The sequence below is a fragment of the Rhododendron vialii genome, chromosome 10a (genome assembly GCF_030253575.1).
Source record: "Rhododendron vialii isolate Sample 1 chromosome 10a, ASM3025357v1".
NCBI lineage: Eukaryota > Viridiplantae > Streptophyta > Magnoliopsida > Ericales > Ericaceae > Rhododendron > Rhododendron vialii.
In genome coordinates, this window is record NC_080566.1 from 29,060,001 (window position 1) to 29,075,148 (window position 15,148).

General features: G+C 37.8%; 2 protein-coding genes across 5 annotated transcripts; one reads left to right on the top strand and one right to left on the bottom strand.

Moving 5' to 3' along the window:
• Window positions 1-2,725: 2,725 nt before the first annotated feature.
• LOC131303436 (uncharacterized) lies at window positions 2,726-7,563 on the bottom strand. 2 transcript variants are annotated; one of them, XM_058330307.1, is made up of 5 exons: window positions 7,378-7,563; window positions 6,151-6,814; window positions 4,863-4,946; window positions 4,689-4,778; window positions 2,726-3,215 (listed from the first exon to the last, which is right to left on the bottom strand). In XM_058330307.1, exons 2-5 carry the CDS (start codon window positions 6,574-6,576, stop codon window positions 2,949-2,951), a joined length of 867 nt encoding a protein of 288 aa, XP_058186290.1. In that variant the 5' UTR covers window positions 6,577-6,814; window positions 7,378-7,563; the 3' UTR covers window positions 2,726-2,948. The 2 variants fall into 2 exon arrangements, with proteins under 2 accessions (XP_058186290.1, XP_058186289.1); XM_058330306.1 differs by having other exon boundaries at window positions 7,258-7,535.
• Window positions 7,564-9,413: 1,850 nt separating this feature from the next.
• On the top strand, window positions 9,414-14,582 carry LOC131303437 (uncharacterized). Of its 3 annotated transcripts, none has more exons than XR_009192048.1 (3): window positions 9,414-10,061; window positions 11,077-11,615; window positions 14,006-14,582. XR_009192048.1 is itself a non-coding variant. In XM_058330308.1 (3 exons), exons 1-2 carry the CDS (start codon window positions 9,598-9,600, stop codon window positions 11,510-11,512), a joined length of 900 nt encoding a protein of 299 aa, XP_058186291.1. In that variant the 5' UTR covers window positions 9,414-9,597; the 3' UTR covers window positions 11,513-11,515; window positions 14,006-14,582. The 3 variants fall into 3 exon arrangements, 2 of the variants coding, with proteins under 2 accessions (XP_058186291.1, XP_058186292.1); XM_058330308.1 differs by having other exon boundaries at window positions 11,077-11,515; XM_058330309.1 differs by having other exon boundaries at window positions 11,077-11,515; window positions 14,249-14,582.
• Window positions 14,583-15,148: the final 566 nt, after the last annotated feature.

Sequence of the window (15,148 nt, forward strand, 5' to 3'; positions counted from 1 at the left end):
TAAAAAGAAGAAGAAGAGGGTTCTATGATCTAGCAAGTCTTCATGCGTTATCGCTGCACGCAGCGTCCTCTATTTGGGGTGTTCGTTACTTGGTTGATTATTGGTCGTTTAATGTGGATTAGCTTGTCGCTAGTGGAACCACTTCTACAACTGTTTATCTAGACTTTGCTTTCATATCTCTGACATAATATATCCTTTAGTTTTTGTAGCGTTGTCGGTGTACATTAGGCATTTTGTCTCTTCACGTTGTAATAGTTTGCACACATGAGTTTTGATTTTGTTGTTAGTATTAATGAATTTTTTACTCTTTCAAAACATAAAGAAGGGATAAAGAATAGATTGTGCGCAATTCATATTTCCCTGCTGCCAGCCTCCTGCTTCCATTCTACTTCTCTAAAGGCATTATTGGGGTTGCGTATTCAAACAGAAAAACGAGCATTATTGCCAAACAACTCAAGTACTCTCGTGAAAGTGTGTTTTGTAAGTACCCTTTTGACAAAAAATCACTTGAAGAAACATGGCCAATGTTGGAATTTTCCCACAACACAATTTTATCCCCCCTTCTTCTTCTTCCTTTTTTTTTTTTTTGTTTCCGGTGGGAGAGTAAGAACTTCACTAACGAACGAGATTACAACCTACCACGTATATCTAATACAACTGGTAAAAGACATAATGAACACGTTAAAGACAAATAACTCATTCAAATCAAATAAAAGATACATTCAGCGATAAATTAATCAGGTGGTTAGTTGTCGGAGAAGCAGGTTTGGATTTTGAACTACTCAATGTTTGATCTCTTAGTTTCTCTGTTATGAAGAGAAAAGGTATTCATTGATGGATAAAAACATCCTGTCAAGGGATATATGGTCGGTGAGGAGTGAGGAAAGGGCAGAATACCAACTCACAATTTGCTTTAAAGCTAGGCAATATGGAGTGAGGACATGCATAGTGGGCTGTTCGTTGGGTGACTGTTAAGTGAGGTGTTAAAGTAGTGGTTGCACTGGTGACTGGTGTTATGCACATGCGGCATGCCCATCTTTTATGCCTGTCCAAGTTTTGGACGTGAGCGGACAGTCGAAATCTTGATCGTCCAATACTGCAATCAATAGTTTGGATCTGCTCAGAGACTCTTCGCATGAAGAACTGAATTCTTCTTGCGACGAGTTTGTGAGCAGATTTGAACCATTAATTTTTCCAACATGCGACCTATATTAGAACTGAAAATCAATTCGAGGGGATCCGAACCCATCATTTATTTTCTGGGGTAAATTTCACTGTACTCCCTTGAAATTTTATTGACCACCTAAATTTTTTTGACAAAGGCAGGAACTTCCACGCAGGGACGGAACCAGGATTTTGTAAACGTCCCCGAACTATGAACAAAATTTTGAAATTTCAAGGTTCGGAAATCTAATAAGTAGTCTGTTTGGTTTAGGTTTTGAGGGAGGTTTTTTGGGTAGTAAGTGGATATAGATAGAAAGAGAAATGAGATAAATAATTAAGAAAAAACTTATTGGAGACCGTGGCGTAGAGAGAGAAATTGGGTTTTGCGATCCAAAATTAGCACATTTTTAAAGGATTTAAATGTCTAAATAACACTCAATACAAAATACAAAATCTAGATTTTCTTAACAAACAAAAACAAAACTAATATTAATATTAAAACTTAAAAAAAAAAAATCCCGAAACAATGCGGGGCGCCTACACCTAGATCCGTCTCTGCTCCCATGTGAGTTTTGAAATACTCTCACTTACCTCCCTTTCATCGGGAAAGTCTACAATACACACCCCTTAAAAGGGTGTACCATATGCACCTATTTTATGGTTCATTCATAATATTTTAGCGTGTTTTGTAACTTTTGTTCTAGAATTCATAACTTTTCAGTAGTACGATTCGTAACATTTTCATTATGATTCATAACATTTTGGTGTATCTCGTAACCTTTATACTATTCGTAACTTTTTAGCAATACGATTCATAACATTTCTCTATAATTCATAAAATTTTAGGAATGCATATAATACACACTCAAATAAAGAATGTGTGTATTGTAATCTTTCCCCCTTCATTTTGTTGACAGTGTCAAGAGTCTCTTTCCCCAACATCACGAATTTACCTGTGCTGAGGGAGTCTCTTTCCCCAACATCACGAATTTACCTGTACTCCCTTGAAATTTTTCTCCCCATGAAGTTTCTGACAATGGCAGGAACTTCCCATGTGACAATGTTGAAATTCTCCCTTGCCATCGTCTTCGTCCAACGGCGTTAACAATGTTGATCAGGAAATGACACATATAGGCGGAGTACAAAAACATTTTCCTTATTTGTGTGACAATGCTCTACTTTATCTCGCTCAATCATGCGATATAATTTGAGGAAAAGAAAGATTGTATTTTGAGCAAGATTAATTAACAAATCCATACCCACATTGTGACATTGATTTATTTATATACTCTTTGACCGATCATAAGGTTCTCAAATTTATCTCGATGAAGTGAAAAAATCAAGTCTGAGGTCCAAGCAAATTTCAATCGGTTAATTTGGTTTCAACCACCAGACTCTTTTCTATTCCGTTTGGAAGAGGACGAATTTTTTTGCCCTCGATCCCTTTTGAAGTGGACGGATTCATATAATCCCAATGTAATTCAACAAAATGTTTTACATCACTATCAGATCATATATATGCTGGATAACAAGAAACCGAAAACGAAGTAAGAAGAGGAGAGATTCAACAAGCAATTTTTAGTTCTACGAAAAAAAGAAGAAAAAAATTGAGAGCTTCCTTCTGTTTGGCCTGCAAATGGCACTGGCCTAATCAACCATACATCTTTCCCAACACACTGACATGAACTTATCAGCATGCATCACAATTGCAACTTAAAATAACATCAGAATGAAATCCGTTTACATGACGATTTCATCAATTTTCTACAAAATCGGAATCAGGTTCAAGAAACAGGTGCTGCGGACATCGCTTCTGTCTCCTCTGGTGTAAAAGGAATTGGCTTTGTGGGCGCAGGGAGTCTTCCAATGCTGTCAACTTTATCTCTCTGTTTTGGGGGAGGTCTTGCTGCTTTTGGCAGCAACCTGCCCTTTTTCTCGAACCATTCGGGCTTGAGCAGTGCCCTGAAGCCCAAGTTGTTATAGTACACTCTCGTCACGGACCCTCCAGCGGCTTCAACTGCCGCCTTTGCCCTAACAGTCACCCTGGAAACCTGCAACCGTTCACTATCAGTTCTCTGTTGCAAGAGGAAAGTAGCGACTGAAAAGTAAATTGAAAAGAAGATTGTACTACAAAATTACAAACATGTTCACTTGGAAGTTTGGGATCGTTGCTACTCCTAATTTCTCATTTTTTTGGAGTGGTCAAGAAGTAAGAGACACCAAACAAAATCCGTACAGTACAGTGTAGTGGATGAGATAAGTGTGCAACGAAAGACAGTCCTGAAACACATATGCATACAGATACAACCTTTTGATCATGACTAGACTACTGCTTCATTATGGGGACAAGAACAAATAGGAAAACATAAAACATAACCATGAGCTGATTACATCGGCTTGCTAAGGAGAAACTTGTTTGCACAACACACAAACTTTATTCAAACATGACCAAAAGTTGTCCAGTGGAAAGTACTTCTAAACAACCTCAGCCCCAAAAAAAAAATAAAGAAAAGAAGACCAACGGGAAGGAAAGAAAGAAAGAAACAGAAAGACTGAATCAGGATAAGCAAGAACTTCAATAACTCAAGTCTCCCCAATCCATGCATGAACAGATGTCTCCGAGACTCCATTCAATCTACAAAATGTTGACACCTCAAGCAAGAGTATCATGGATTCAGGTCCTTTTATATGGAATAGCGATCTCCATTCCACTCTATGTAGACATTTCATCTATTTTAAAGTGGATGCACAAGATGATGTCACGATGCCACTTCACATGGGTTTTAAAAACTAATTACTACGTCGTTTTGATATAAAAGCAGGAAAACTATTCTCAACTTAACGGTGGAGTTTTCCCGCTTTTACATCACAAAAATGGTGCATTGCACTCAAAGCACCTGCATGAAAAGATCAAGGCCAACTCTTTGCATTTGCCACAGCTCAACTTCTCGATGATGATGTCATCATTGCTTCTACTTAATAAAGAATGCCAATATGTAAATTACTAAAAAGCACATGCCGCTAACAACTTGTTTAACTGTTGTCCTCATTGCAACTGTACGACCAATTCAATTTGCAAGGCGTTGCATCAAGTGATGCTAAGACAGAATCACAACAAGAGACACTTCGACTATATTGTCCATGTAAGAAAGACACGAAGGGTAGCGTTGCTGGGAAGAAACCGTAAAAATGGCTACTGTTAGTTTAAAAAGGTACAACAGATAATTTGTTTGAACAACTGATTTTAGTTAATCCACTATTGGTGAAACCGGGGTAGTTTGCATTAGCTTATATAATCCATGTGAAGTGGCCTCATTTGACAATTGACACATACTTTTTAATGGAGATTAGTTGTCAACATAACAAGGAAAAGAATGCAGATTTCCACCAATGTATGGAATGGAGAGGATTTAAATCCAAATTCATACAAGGACAACAAAACCAAGTAAGAGAAACACTATTAAGGCACCAGGTCATGGCCATAAAAGTGTAAGCAACGCGCGTAGTGTTTGAACAAAGATTACCTCCAGATGAATAGGCCACTTTATATGTTCAGAACCTCGTCCCATTAATCTGACACCATCTCTTATCTGCTTCCCGATGGCTCCAGAATCCTATGGCCATAGTAATAAACATCACAATCAACCAAAGCATAAAATAAGTTTAGTTAGAAAATAAAACCGTAATAAAGTTTCTACCTTAAGAGTTTTCATCGTGATCAACTCTGATGAATCTATCTTCCCTGCATTTATCAGTTTCGCAATCTTTCCTAGTCCCACGGGCTGCCAAAATAAAGGCAATTCATCAAGGTGTGAACTCATTGCAAAGTGACAACAAAACCTCTTTCAAACACAAAAGACCTAACAATCAGTACAGAAATATTTCCCAATGTTTTAGCTATTTGCATCACAAGAACATATGAATGGGATTTCTATGACTGAGGATATATAAACAGGGAGACAATTCTCCATATGGTCGATTGAAAATAGCATCCACAAGCAACAAGACAGCAGCACACAAGTGCCAAAAATCTAAACATATGGGGGATCAACTAGCAATTACTGAATACAATTATACTGCATATAGTACATTGAAAACAAACAGTATTTGTCAGCCATAACATTCCATGAGCATTAGGAAGTATGACTATAAAAAATTTAGGGCAATCAAGTCGACACTATTCATCTCTAACCTTTTCCATGTACTTGTATAATTATATGTTACGTTTAACCAGCCAATTAGCCAAAAGAGTGAGCATCGATGCGTTAATTATATTATGCATTTTTTTTTTATAAATGTGATGGTTCCTGTTCCCATTTAACTTAAGTTACTAGTTTAAAAAGTTTATGACATGGAAGTGCAATATTTGTAACTTTGATATTTAACTAGAAGATTAATGGTGTAGAGTTTGTAGAAGCCCTTCATTCATGCAAATGCTTAACATTTTAACTCTCATTGAGGTTTGAAGGAAGAGGAAGATGGCAGAAAGGAAAAAAGTAGAAAAAACAGCCATTGTAAAGTCAGTACAATTCAACTTAGAGATGTATCACCTAAGAAGCAAGGACACTTAAAATAAGGTGGCACTCCTCGGACATTGACACTCCTCGGATTGTCTCAGACACGTGTCCGACACTATTTTTTTGTGTGTCCATGACTCCATAATTAGGAAACAAAAATCTAATTCGGACACATCGAACACACTTTCTACAATGTGTTGCTTTTTTGGTGTCTGGCTAACAAACAAATAAACAGAAAAACTGAGTCATTTTATACTTTGGTGGGGAAATGGCCTAGGATGATATGATATCTTCTTGTTTGATCCAAAAAATGGGACGGGATTCGATTCTGAAAAACTTCCAAAATAGGGCAAACAAGTTCTCTGTGTTCTCCATAAAATGATATTACAGAACTGATTCTTGAAAATGCAACCAAACCAATTACATGAATGATAGGAGCAAAACCCAGAAAAGGTTGAACCAAATATACCTGAAACGTGAGGCTAAAGGGGTTCTTAAACCCCCTTTTCGGCATCCTCCGCCGCATCGGAGTCTGCCCCCCTTCGAACCCAAACTTCATAGTCCCCCTCGCCCTCTGCCCCTTATGACCCCGTCCAGCAGTCTTCCCCTTGCCCGACCCAATCCCCCGACCCTTCCTCGTCTTCTTCTTTCTGGCCCCTTTGTTGTCTCTCAAATCATTCAAGCTCAGAAGGCTGTAAGCCCTCAAACCCAGATTCAGATCATGCTCCAAAAAACCCACATGGGAATGAGGGGTAAAATTCGAACTTTGCAAGAAATGCGAAGGAGGTGGTGGTGATTGAAGTAACCGTGAGGTGATTGACGTGGGTTTGGCGTGGATTGAAGAACCGTTGTGGATTGAGGTTGCGATGAATAGCGATAGCCTCCTTCTCAACATTTTTATTGGGAATTTGTTTGATTTATGTCTAGAAATTAGGGTTTTGAGAAATGGCAGGGAAGGGTTTAGCAATGGTTCTCAGGTTCTGTTCGATAGATGCGTACAGTGGCCATTGCAAGTAAAAACGAAGTGAATGGAAATTTATCCCGTACTTCGCGTGTCATGGACAATCTGTTGGACCCACTTATATTAATCCACCTGTCACGTTAAGTTGGCGGCAGAAAATTGGTTTGGCCCCCTGAAATGTATTCCAAAGAGCAATTAGACCCTTCCATCCACATAAACTAGCACTCACCAGACTATTTTCGTCTAGTTATCTCTGTCTAATTAAAAACACTACATGCCATCCAAATTAGTATATGTTAATCGACCAATCGCCGTGAAAATTTTGTTTTTTAGATCGATCGAAGTCATTCTCTCACAGGTTAATGGAATAAAATCAAGTTAAATTGAACAGTAAAAAAAGAAAAAGAAAAAGAAATAATGAATGAGTTCGCTGAGTACAAAATTTACAGTCGCTAGTATTTTACTACTCTAGCCAGTCTAGCGGCGATAGAATGTACTAGTATTTCTATTTTACTACTCTACACAGTTCTCTAAAACCCCCCTTTTTTTTAATCAAATACCAATTCAAAAAGAAAACATATATACAAACCAACCAATTTCCATTTTCCACACTACCTTTGCTCTTTACACCATTGTGGAGGATCAACTATTGTTTTTCTATGGAAAAAGAGCTGTTACTTGTTACCCCAGCCTCTTGATGCGGAGGAAGTTCCCCAGAGCAGAGAAGGGAGAAACCTGAAACTGTGTGAGATGAGGGACGTAGAGAGAGGCGCTAATCTGATGTTGGTCGGCGGGCCGGCGGCGAAGAGAGGAGGAGGGAGGCGCGGCTTGAGAGAGGTGAAGGAGGGAGAGAGAACTCAGAGAAGGGGAGGAGTGACTCGCGTGAGAGATCTGAGATAGAGAAGAGATGTTTGAGAGGAGATGTAGGTTTGTGAATGACGGTCGAGATTAAATAAAAAATATATGAACGGACAAGATTAAATGCGAAATATATAAAAATTTACTCCCTCCGTCCCTTATTTAGAGTCCAATATTCTATTTTAGACTGTCCTTTTATAAATGTCCATTTCGTAAAGTTAATGGGTAAAAATTGGTGCATTGTCTATTTTGTCTCTAAAAGTAGATTCTATTTTGAAAGGTTAGTGAGTAAAAGTATAATGATGATGGATAAGTAGGAAAAGTGGAGGAAAAAGTTGATGTAAAATGTATAATGATAATGTCTTTTTAATAAGTTGGAGTTACGAAGCGGAACACTTAAAAAGAAACGAAGAGAGTATCCAGTATATGTCGGGTTCGGTTTGGCCTATTCGGTTCGGTTCATTTTCGGTCTGTCCTAGTCGGATCGAAAACCAAACGATTTTTTCGATTTTTTTTATCCTCCGATTTGTTATTTCACCCCTAAGTTCAAGTTTGCATTGTTTTTCCTTAAAAAAGAACAATTGGATGGCATGTGATATAAAAAATTCCAAAACAAAAATATCATCAAAGTATAGGAATACCTACAGTATTACCCATTAATAATCAGATTTCATTGTAATATGCTCTATTAGACCTAGTTTGGTAAAAATGAGTCATTTGTTTTTTTTTTTTTTCCGTCTTATTCAAAAAAATTCTCTTTTGTTATTTTTGCATCAAAATTTGTGGATATTATTTTGTCTCGACAAGAGAAATCCAAAAAATAAAAAATTATGATCGAAACTCAATTTTTTAATAAAGACAACAATGAACCAAAGAATTTGTCTTTTTGGCTTATATTTTACCTCTATTCAAAGTTTTTACTTTTTGGATCATAATTTTTTACAATTTATCTAGTCGAGATGAATTAACAATTCATATAAAATAACAAATATGTGAAAAAATTTGAATAAAGAAAAATAAATAAGACAACTGACTTATCTTATTTTTGCCATACCGGTCAGTGTTCCTCCGTTCTGCTAAGTTTCTTAAAAAATAAGTAGCTTATTTGCAATTTTAAAACTTAAAAATAATGTTCCTCCTTCTGCTAAGTTTCTTAAAAAATAAGTAGCTTATTTGCAATTTTAAAACTTAAAAATAATGTATGTATGAAAATAATTTTTTGATATTTTTTTTTGGTATTGTTCAAAAGATTTCATCGAGATCTATCAAACAATATTCATATTGTACAAAAAATTATTTCTATAAGCCTATTATTTTTAAGCTTAAAAATGACAAATAAGCTACTTATTGGAATAAGAGCCTTAACAGGAACGGAGCAAGCTTATAGTTAGTGTGTTCCATTAACTAAAATAAGTACTTATTACTTATTATTTGAATTAAAAGTGATATATTATTAGGGAATTACCTGTCTCGTAAAGTGAAAAATAAATACGTAAAAAAATAAGAACAAACCTCAGAGCCAAAACATTGAGGAAAGAAAGAGAATGGGAATGTAAAAAATAATTACGTAATTATTTTTAAGCTTTTGTAACTAATTATGTAAAATAATTACGTAAAAAATAAGCGCTTTTGTAACTTTTAAGCTTTGTTTGGAAAATGTGGAAAGAAAGAGAATGGGAAAGAAAGTTTAAAGATTTTCTCTTCCCCTGTTTGATTGGCGAGGAAAGGGGAGAGAAAATGTCAAAATAGAGTTATAGAAATAGTAAAATTTCCCCCCTCATTTTCCCTCTTAATTATTACTGTAATTATTTTCTCTCATCTTTTCTTTCCTTCCACAAGTTTCAAACAGAGCCTTAAAACATTGAGGAGAATCCTGTATTAACAACAAACCTCAGGCCATATCACTGTAATTTACCCCCACAGAAACCCGAGCTCGCTCGGAAATCTCCCTGTTTATTAAAACCCCTCTTTCCTCTTCCTTCAACAATTCCGCACTAGGGTTTTTTTTCTCCTTCTGATAGATCGATCTAGGGTTTTATCCACACAAATCTCCACTACCAATCTCCAAAGCATCATCCTCTCACTCCATCGCAAACAATGGCTCGCAATGAAGAGAAGGCGCAGTCGATGCTCAACAGGTTCATCACCATGAAGAACGAAGAAAAGAAGAAGCCCAAGGAGCGCCGCCCCTTCCTCGCCTCGGAGTGCCGCGACCTCGCCGAGGCGGACAAGTGGAGGCAGCAGATCATGCGCGAGATCGGCCGCAAGGTCGCCGAGATCCAGAACGAGGGCCTCGGCGAGCACCGCCTCCGCGACCTCAACGACGAGATCAACAAGCTCATCCGCGAGAAGGTCCACTGGGAGCGCCGGATTATAGAGCTCGGTGGGCCCAATTACACTAAACAGTCTGCCAAGATGACCGACTTGGATGGGAATATAGTTGATGTTCCGAACCCTAGCGGCCGTGGCCCCGGGTATAGGTACTTCGGGGCCGCGAAGAAGCTCCCCGGGGTGAGGGAGTTGTTCGAGAAGCCACCAGAGTTGAGGAAGAGGAGGACTAGGTATGCAGTGATGGACCCAAGGGCGGCTGAGCCCGGGCGACCTTTTGTTTTTGTTTTGTTTTGTTTTTTTTTTAATTTAAAATTGCAGTAGTTTTTATCTCAAAACAGTAAAAGCATATAGGTTCGTGCGTCCAACATCAGTTTAAATAACCAAGCACACCCACCCTAGGGATTTTCTAGAAGTAATTTGTGCGAATGAAAACATAACAGTAGTAGTTTTGGTAGTACTTTTTAATTTATTGGTAGAATTATTAGTAGATTTTATCTAGAAAACATTATAATCATATATGTTCGCCTGCCCAATGTCGGAGAGAGAGAGAAAACGGAGGACTAGGTATGCAAGGACGACTGAGTGAGGGACGGATGAGCCCGGTCCGCCTTATCCACGTTTGAATTTTTATTACTAGAATTATATACTAGTTGTTTTTATCTCAAAAGCAATAAAATGATATGCATAAATATGGACCTCGAATTGGAAGAATGGCAATTGGGTATGGACATGTATGATGAAGGAGTCATCAGACACCATCAATTTCCTTAAATACAGTGCCTTGCCATTAACTAAGGCATCAAGTCTTCTTTTTGTTGGACGACCAAAAGTTTTTTAACAACACGAAAAGAATTAGCATATTGTTGAATAATATAGTTCATAAAAAATTTCCTCGAAATGACTGGTTAATGGCTTTTTTAAGTTTGTAGAGATTGGGTATGAGTCTGTTAAGTGATGCGGTGTCTCACATCATTCTTTATAAGAATTGTATAGAATTACCCAGTGGATTAATGAAGCGGACCTATTAGGGATCATATGTTTTTCACCTCGCAACATCATTTTGAACAATGCAACACATCCACCAAAGAGTTTTTTGAGAACTTCTTTTAGTGGGTAAATCTACTATAGTAGTTTTGGTATTACTTTTACAATTTATAGTGACAGAATTAATATCACCTTCAATAGGTGGCAATTCTTTTTAATATTTGTCCACCTAACCTTGGAATTCTGCGTCCTTCTATGCAGGTATGATATATACAGGAGGATTGATGCAAGTTATTACGGGTATAGGGATGAGGAGGATGGGATATTGGTGAAGTTGGAGGCGCCCGCGGAGGAGAAGATGAGGATCGAGGCGGTGGCAGAGTGGAAGGCAATGGAGGAGATTAAGAGGGAGGCAAAGAGGGCTGTGAAGAGCGGGGAGGAGGCGATGGTGTCAGCGGCTGCAGCTGCAAAGATTTTGTTCGAGGAGGAGGAGGATGTGGTGGAGGAGGAGAGGAAGGAGAGGGAAGAGATGGAGAAGGAGAAGGAGTTTGTGGTGCACGTGCCGTTGCCGGACGAGAAGGAGATTGAGAGGATGGTGGTTGAGAAGAAGAAGATGGAGCTTTTGAGCAAGTATACTAGTGAAGATCTTATGGAGGAGCAGAGTGAAGCCAAAGACATGCTTAACATTCAGCGGTAGAAGGTAGGCGTGCTCCGTGTTAGTCCTCAATGTCGAATTTACATGCGTAATCCATAGTTCGGTTGTTTTCACTTGCTGAGCTTTAGACAAACACAGAATGAGGGTAAGTGATGTAAATGTTATCTTGCAACTTATCTTGAAAAGCTCTTCTTTTGAGACATTTTCTTTGGGTGTTTCTAAATTTTGGAGGCATGCATATTTTGTAACATACTTTTAAGGTTTTTACGTGATTTTTATGTAGGTCAAGAATTTAGCTTATTCAGTATGGTACACTTGGTTCTGTTAATTAGGAAATGATAACATACTGAAGCAGTATTGCAGCGAGTTTAGTATTTCTAAATTTTTTAAACTCTGAACTTTCTAGTCATTTAAATTTGTAGGATTGTCATGTGCTTTAAACTCTATTCTTTCTAGTCGTTTAAATTTGTAGGATTGTCATGTGCTTTAAACTTTATTCTTGGGTCTCAGCAAATCACGACCGAAATCATGTATGTATTGCGTTGAACCATGCATATGCTGTTTGAGACAAAGTTCTTAAAACAGGATTGTGTATTGGAATGCCACATCTGATTTAAGATGTGAACAAAATAGAGCCTGCACCTCAATCCTGTGTAGGAGTGGCCTTGTAGCAAGAACTTTTTGCCAATCAGGTTCCACAAAATGCAAGAAGATGAGAAGCTTCATGGTTATTGAAGGCAAGTGGTGCACTAACGTGCCAGAGGTATGTTGGGGCTTAAGTGTAAGGCAAGACCCTGGCCTTGTTGAAGCGAGGCGCATCTAGTTGAGAAAAATTGTAAACATAACTTGGACTTTTGAGTCTAGAACTTGAATGAATTGGCTATTCTTCATGGGACTTGTGATGGTCCCATTGCCCAAACTGTCTTGTTGAGAAGCCTGGTTCATTTTTTAACTTCAGCCTAATAGAACCCCAATAACCAATGCGTTTTTTATTAAGTTAGTTTTTAGCTATACAACAATTTCATGTTATCCCCATGCTAGAAGTATGACAGTTTTTGTTTTGATAGAATTTATTCAGTTCCTCTTTCTTTCTTTCGTTCTCTTTTTTTTTTTTTGGAGAACAATACAGTTCCTTGAAACATATGTGAAAATGAAGTATGCCATTTGCGTTTTTGACACGCTGTAAGCCTGGAGAAGGCTTTCCTAGAACATGCAGCTCAAACCGTGTATAACTGTTTGAACAAGTAAAACATGGAGGATTTTCGGGCTAAAGGAAAATTGTTTTCCCACTCATTTCGAACATAGCAACTACAGAGGAAAGGGTTCAGCTCCTGTCAATACTTAATCTCTCCATACTTCAACTCTCGTTTTGAAACCCATTTCAGGTTCACAATTATAATTTGAACCCTTTGTCTTGTAGATAGAACCTTCAAAGAAGTTCACGTGTCTACAAAGAATGAGTAGTTGCATTTGATTTTGTAAAATAGATGATTTAAGTTTATTGTATACTTTCTGTCCATTTTTTTTGAGTGTCCGTACCCTCCCATAAAAGGTTTGAAGACTTCTACTCGTAGATACCATCGCTAGCCACTACTCATGCCTGTCCATGTAGTACAGCATTGGTGATCCTGAACTCTGGTCTGGATCAACATAATTAATTGAGCCAATATGCCAAGTAAATCTTTTATAGCCATGGATTGTCAGGTCACTGTTGAGGAAAAGCAGGGTGCATATTTTCTCTGATTGCTTTTTTCCCTCCTTTTATGTGGTCAACGAGGTGTGAATTTTACGCACTGCCTTCTAGTTTACATACCGGATGGACCCTGAGCATCATGCTGCTGCATGGTGAATATTTTGCTTTCTAGATGGCTTTCTAGATGGGTGCTCCTTGATTGGCCTCTTGCCAATTAAGGGATTAGGTTTCGGGTCCTTGGGCACAGGATTACACCTAGATTTAGGAATTTTTGTTCTTAGATTTAGGAGTATGATGCTGTAAACCCTTGTTCCTTTAATCTTTGTAACAATTTCAAAGATTATAAAATTTTCTTTTTTTCCGTCAAAAAAAAAAAAGATGGCTTTCTTAACTGTCCAATCTTTCTACTTACTAAGGAGTCACGTTCTCATTGATTTGAATCAATCGTAGTTTGCACTGTTTATTTTGTGAAAGGTCAATACTCAATAGGTCATGGATTGCTTGGCCCATAGAAATTGCTTAAATGTCTTAGGTCGCCCTTGTATGTCTTTTGTGTGTGTGTGTGTGTGTGTGTGTGTGTGTGTGTGGTAAATTTAGACCATTTGGGGTGAAGTTGGGTAGCCCTTATCCTCAGAGGAAGTGAGGAACTAATATTTCATGACTGGAATGAGTCAGTCTAGGGCTCAGTAATTTTTTTTAATCCTTGGCTCAGCTGATACGAGATTTCTGATCTTGTTGCTGAACTCAGACATTTTTGCAATGAAAACAAGTGCCGAGTCATTTATTGTGCATCTTAGTTCCTGTACTGATATGGCATTTTTGTTGTTGCATTTATTTATCAGATGAGTGTCAAATAAGTTTGCTGAACTTCAGGGGATGGAGAAAAGAAAATGATAGAAATGGTTGGAATATGATTGACTATCGGCTGATGAAAGATTGAAATGTCTGCATTTATATTTGGGGAAGCCACTAGCAGTGAATGGTTGCAGTGGTAATTTGGAAGATTTCTATTTCAGGTGGACATGATTGCAGACTTGATGATATTGAACGTCAAGTAATCGATGTTTTTGATCCTATGTTTTCAGGAATAGCATTGTAGGCAGAGAAATTGCACAATTGCATGGATATCTGGTGTGGTCTGGCGGATACGTGTCCAAGTATTGAATCCATCTGATTTTTAATTCAAGGTTACAGGGACACGCTGGAATTTGTAGACCTTAGTATATATTTTTTATATGGTAGTTTAAATGGTGTTTATACTGAGGATATGCCTAATTTGACATGGCATGCCAAGTGGATGAATTGGCATTTGAGCCAACTCCGACCAAGATGTCAATTACCTAGGCGTTATTTTGCAGTAATATGGTGTACTAAATTTGAAAACTTCTTGTATAAAAATGACCACTTTTTAGTTGTTAATTTTGTTCGATTATAGGCTTCTATTTCCTAGCTTGTATTCCAGACTGGTTATTCCTTGTTCGAAAATGAAGCCTCTGCCAGGAAAGGAACATAATTTAACATGGATACGATATTTTATACTGATGTGGCCTATTTGCCAAGATGTTTAGTAGTTGGCATTTGGATGCTTTCTGTCAAAAGAACCTCTGTTTTTGGATTGTTGTTGGCCCTAGAAATTGCTTTTAGTGTTTCTGAAAGCTGAAATGGTCTTGTTTTCCAAGTTCATAAATGTGAATTGCTTTTAGTGTTTCTGTTTTTGGATTGTTGTTGGGGATTTGCTGCTTCTTCCCTTTCTCGAGTCTTGACGCATCTAAACACGAGGGCAATTTCATGATTGCATTCACTAATATATTGTTGGTAAAATCATACCATATCCGTTAAAAAGTTGGTTAGTCCAAACACTCACAGGAACTAATATTTCATGAACGTGTAGGTAATGAGAGTCCTGAACTTGGCTCATTGTGGATGCTCTTCTGTTATGCCATCTTTGTTGTATTTATTGATTCGATGATAGTCAAATTAGTACA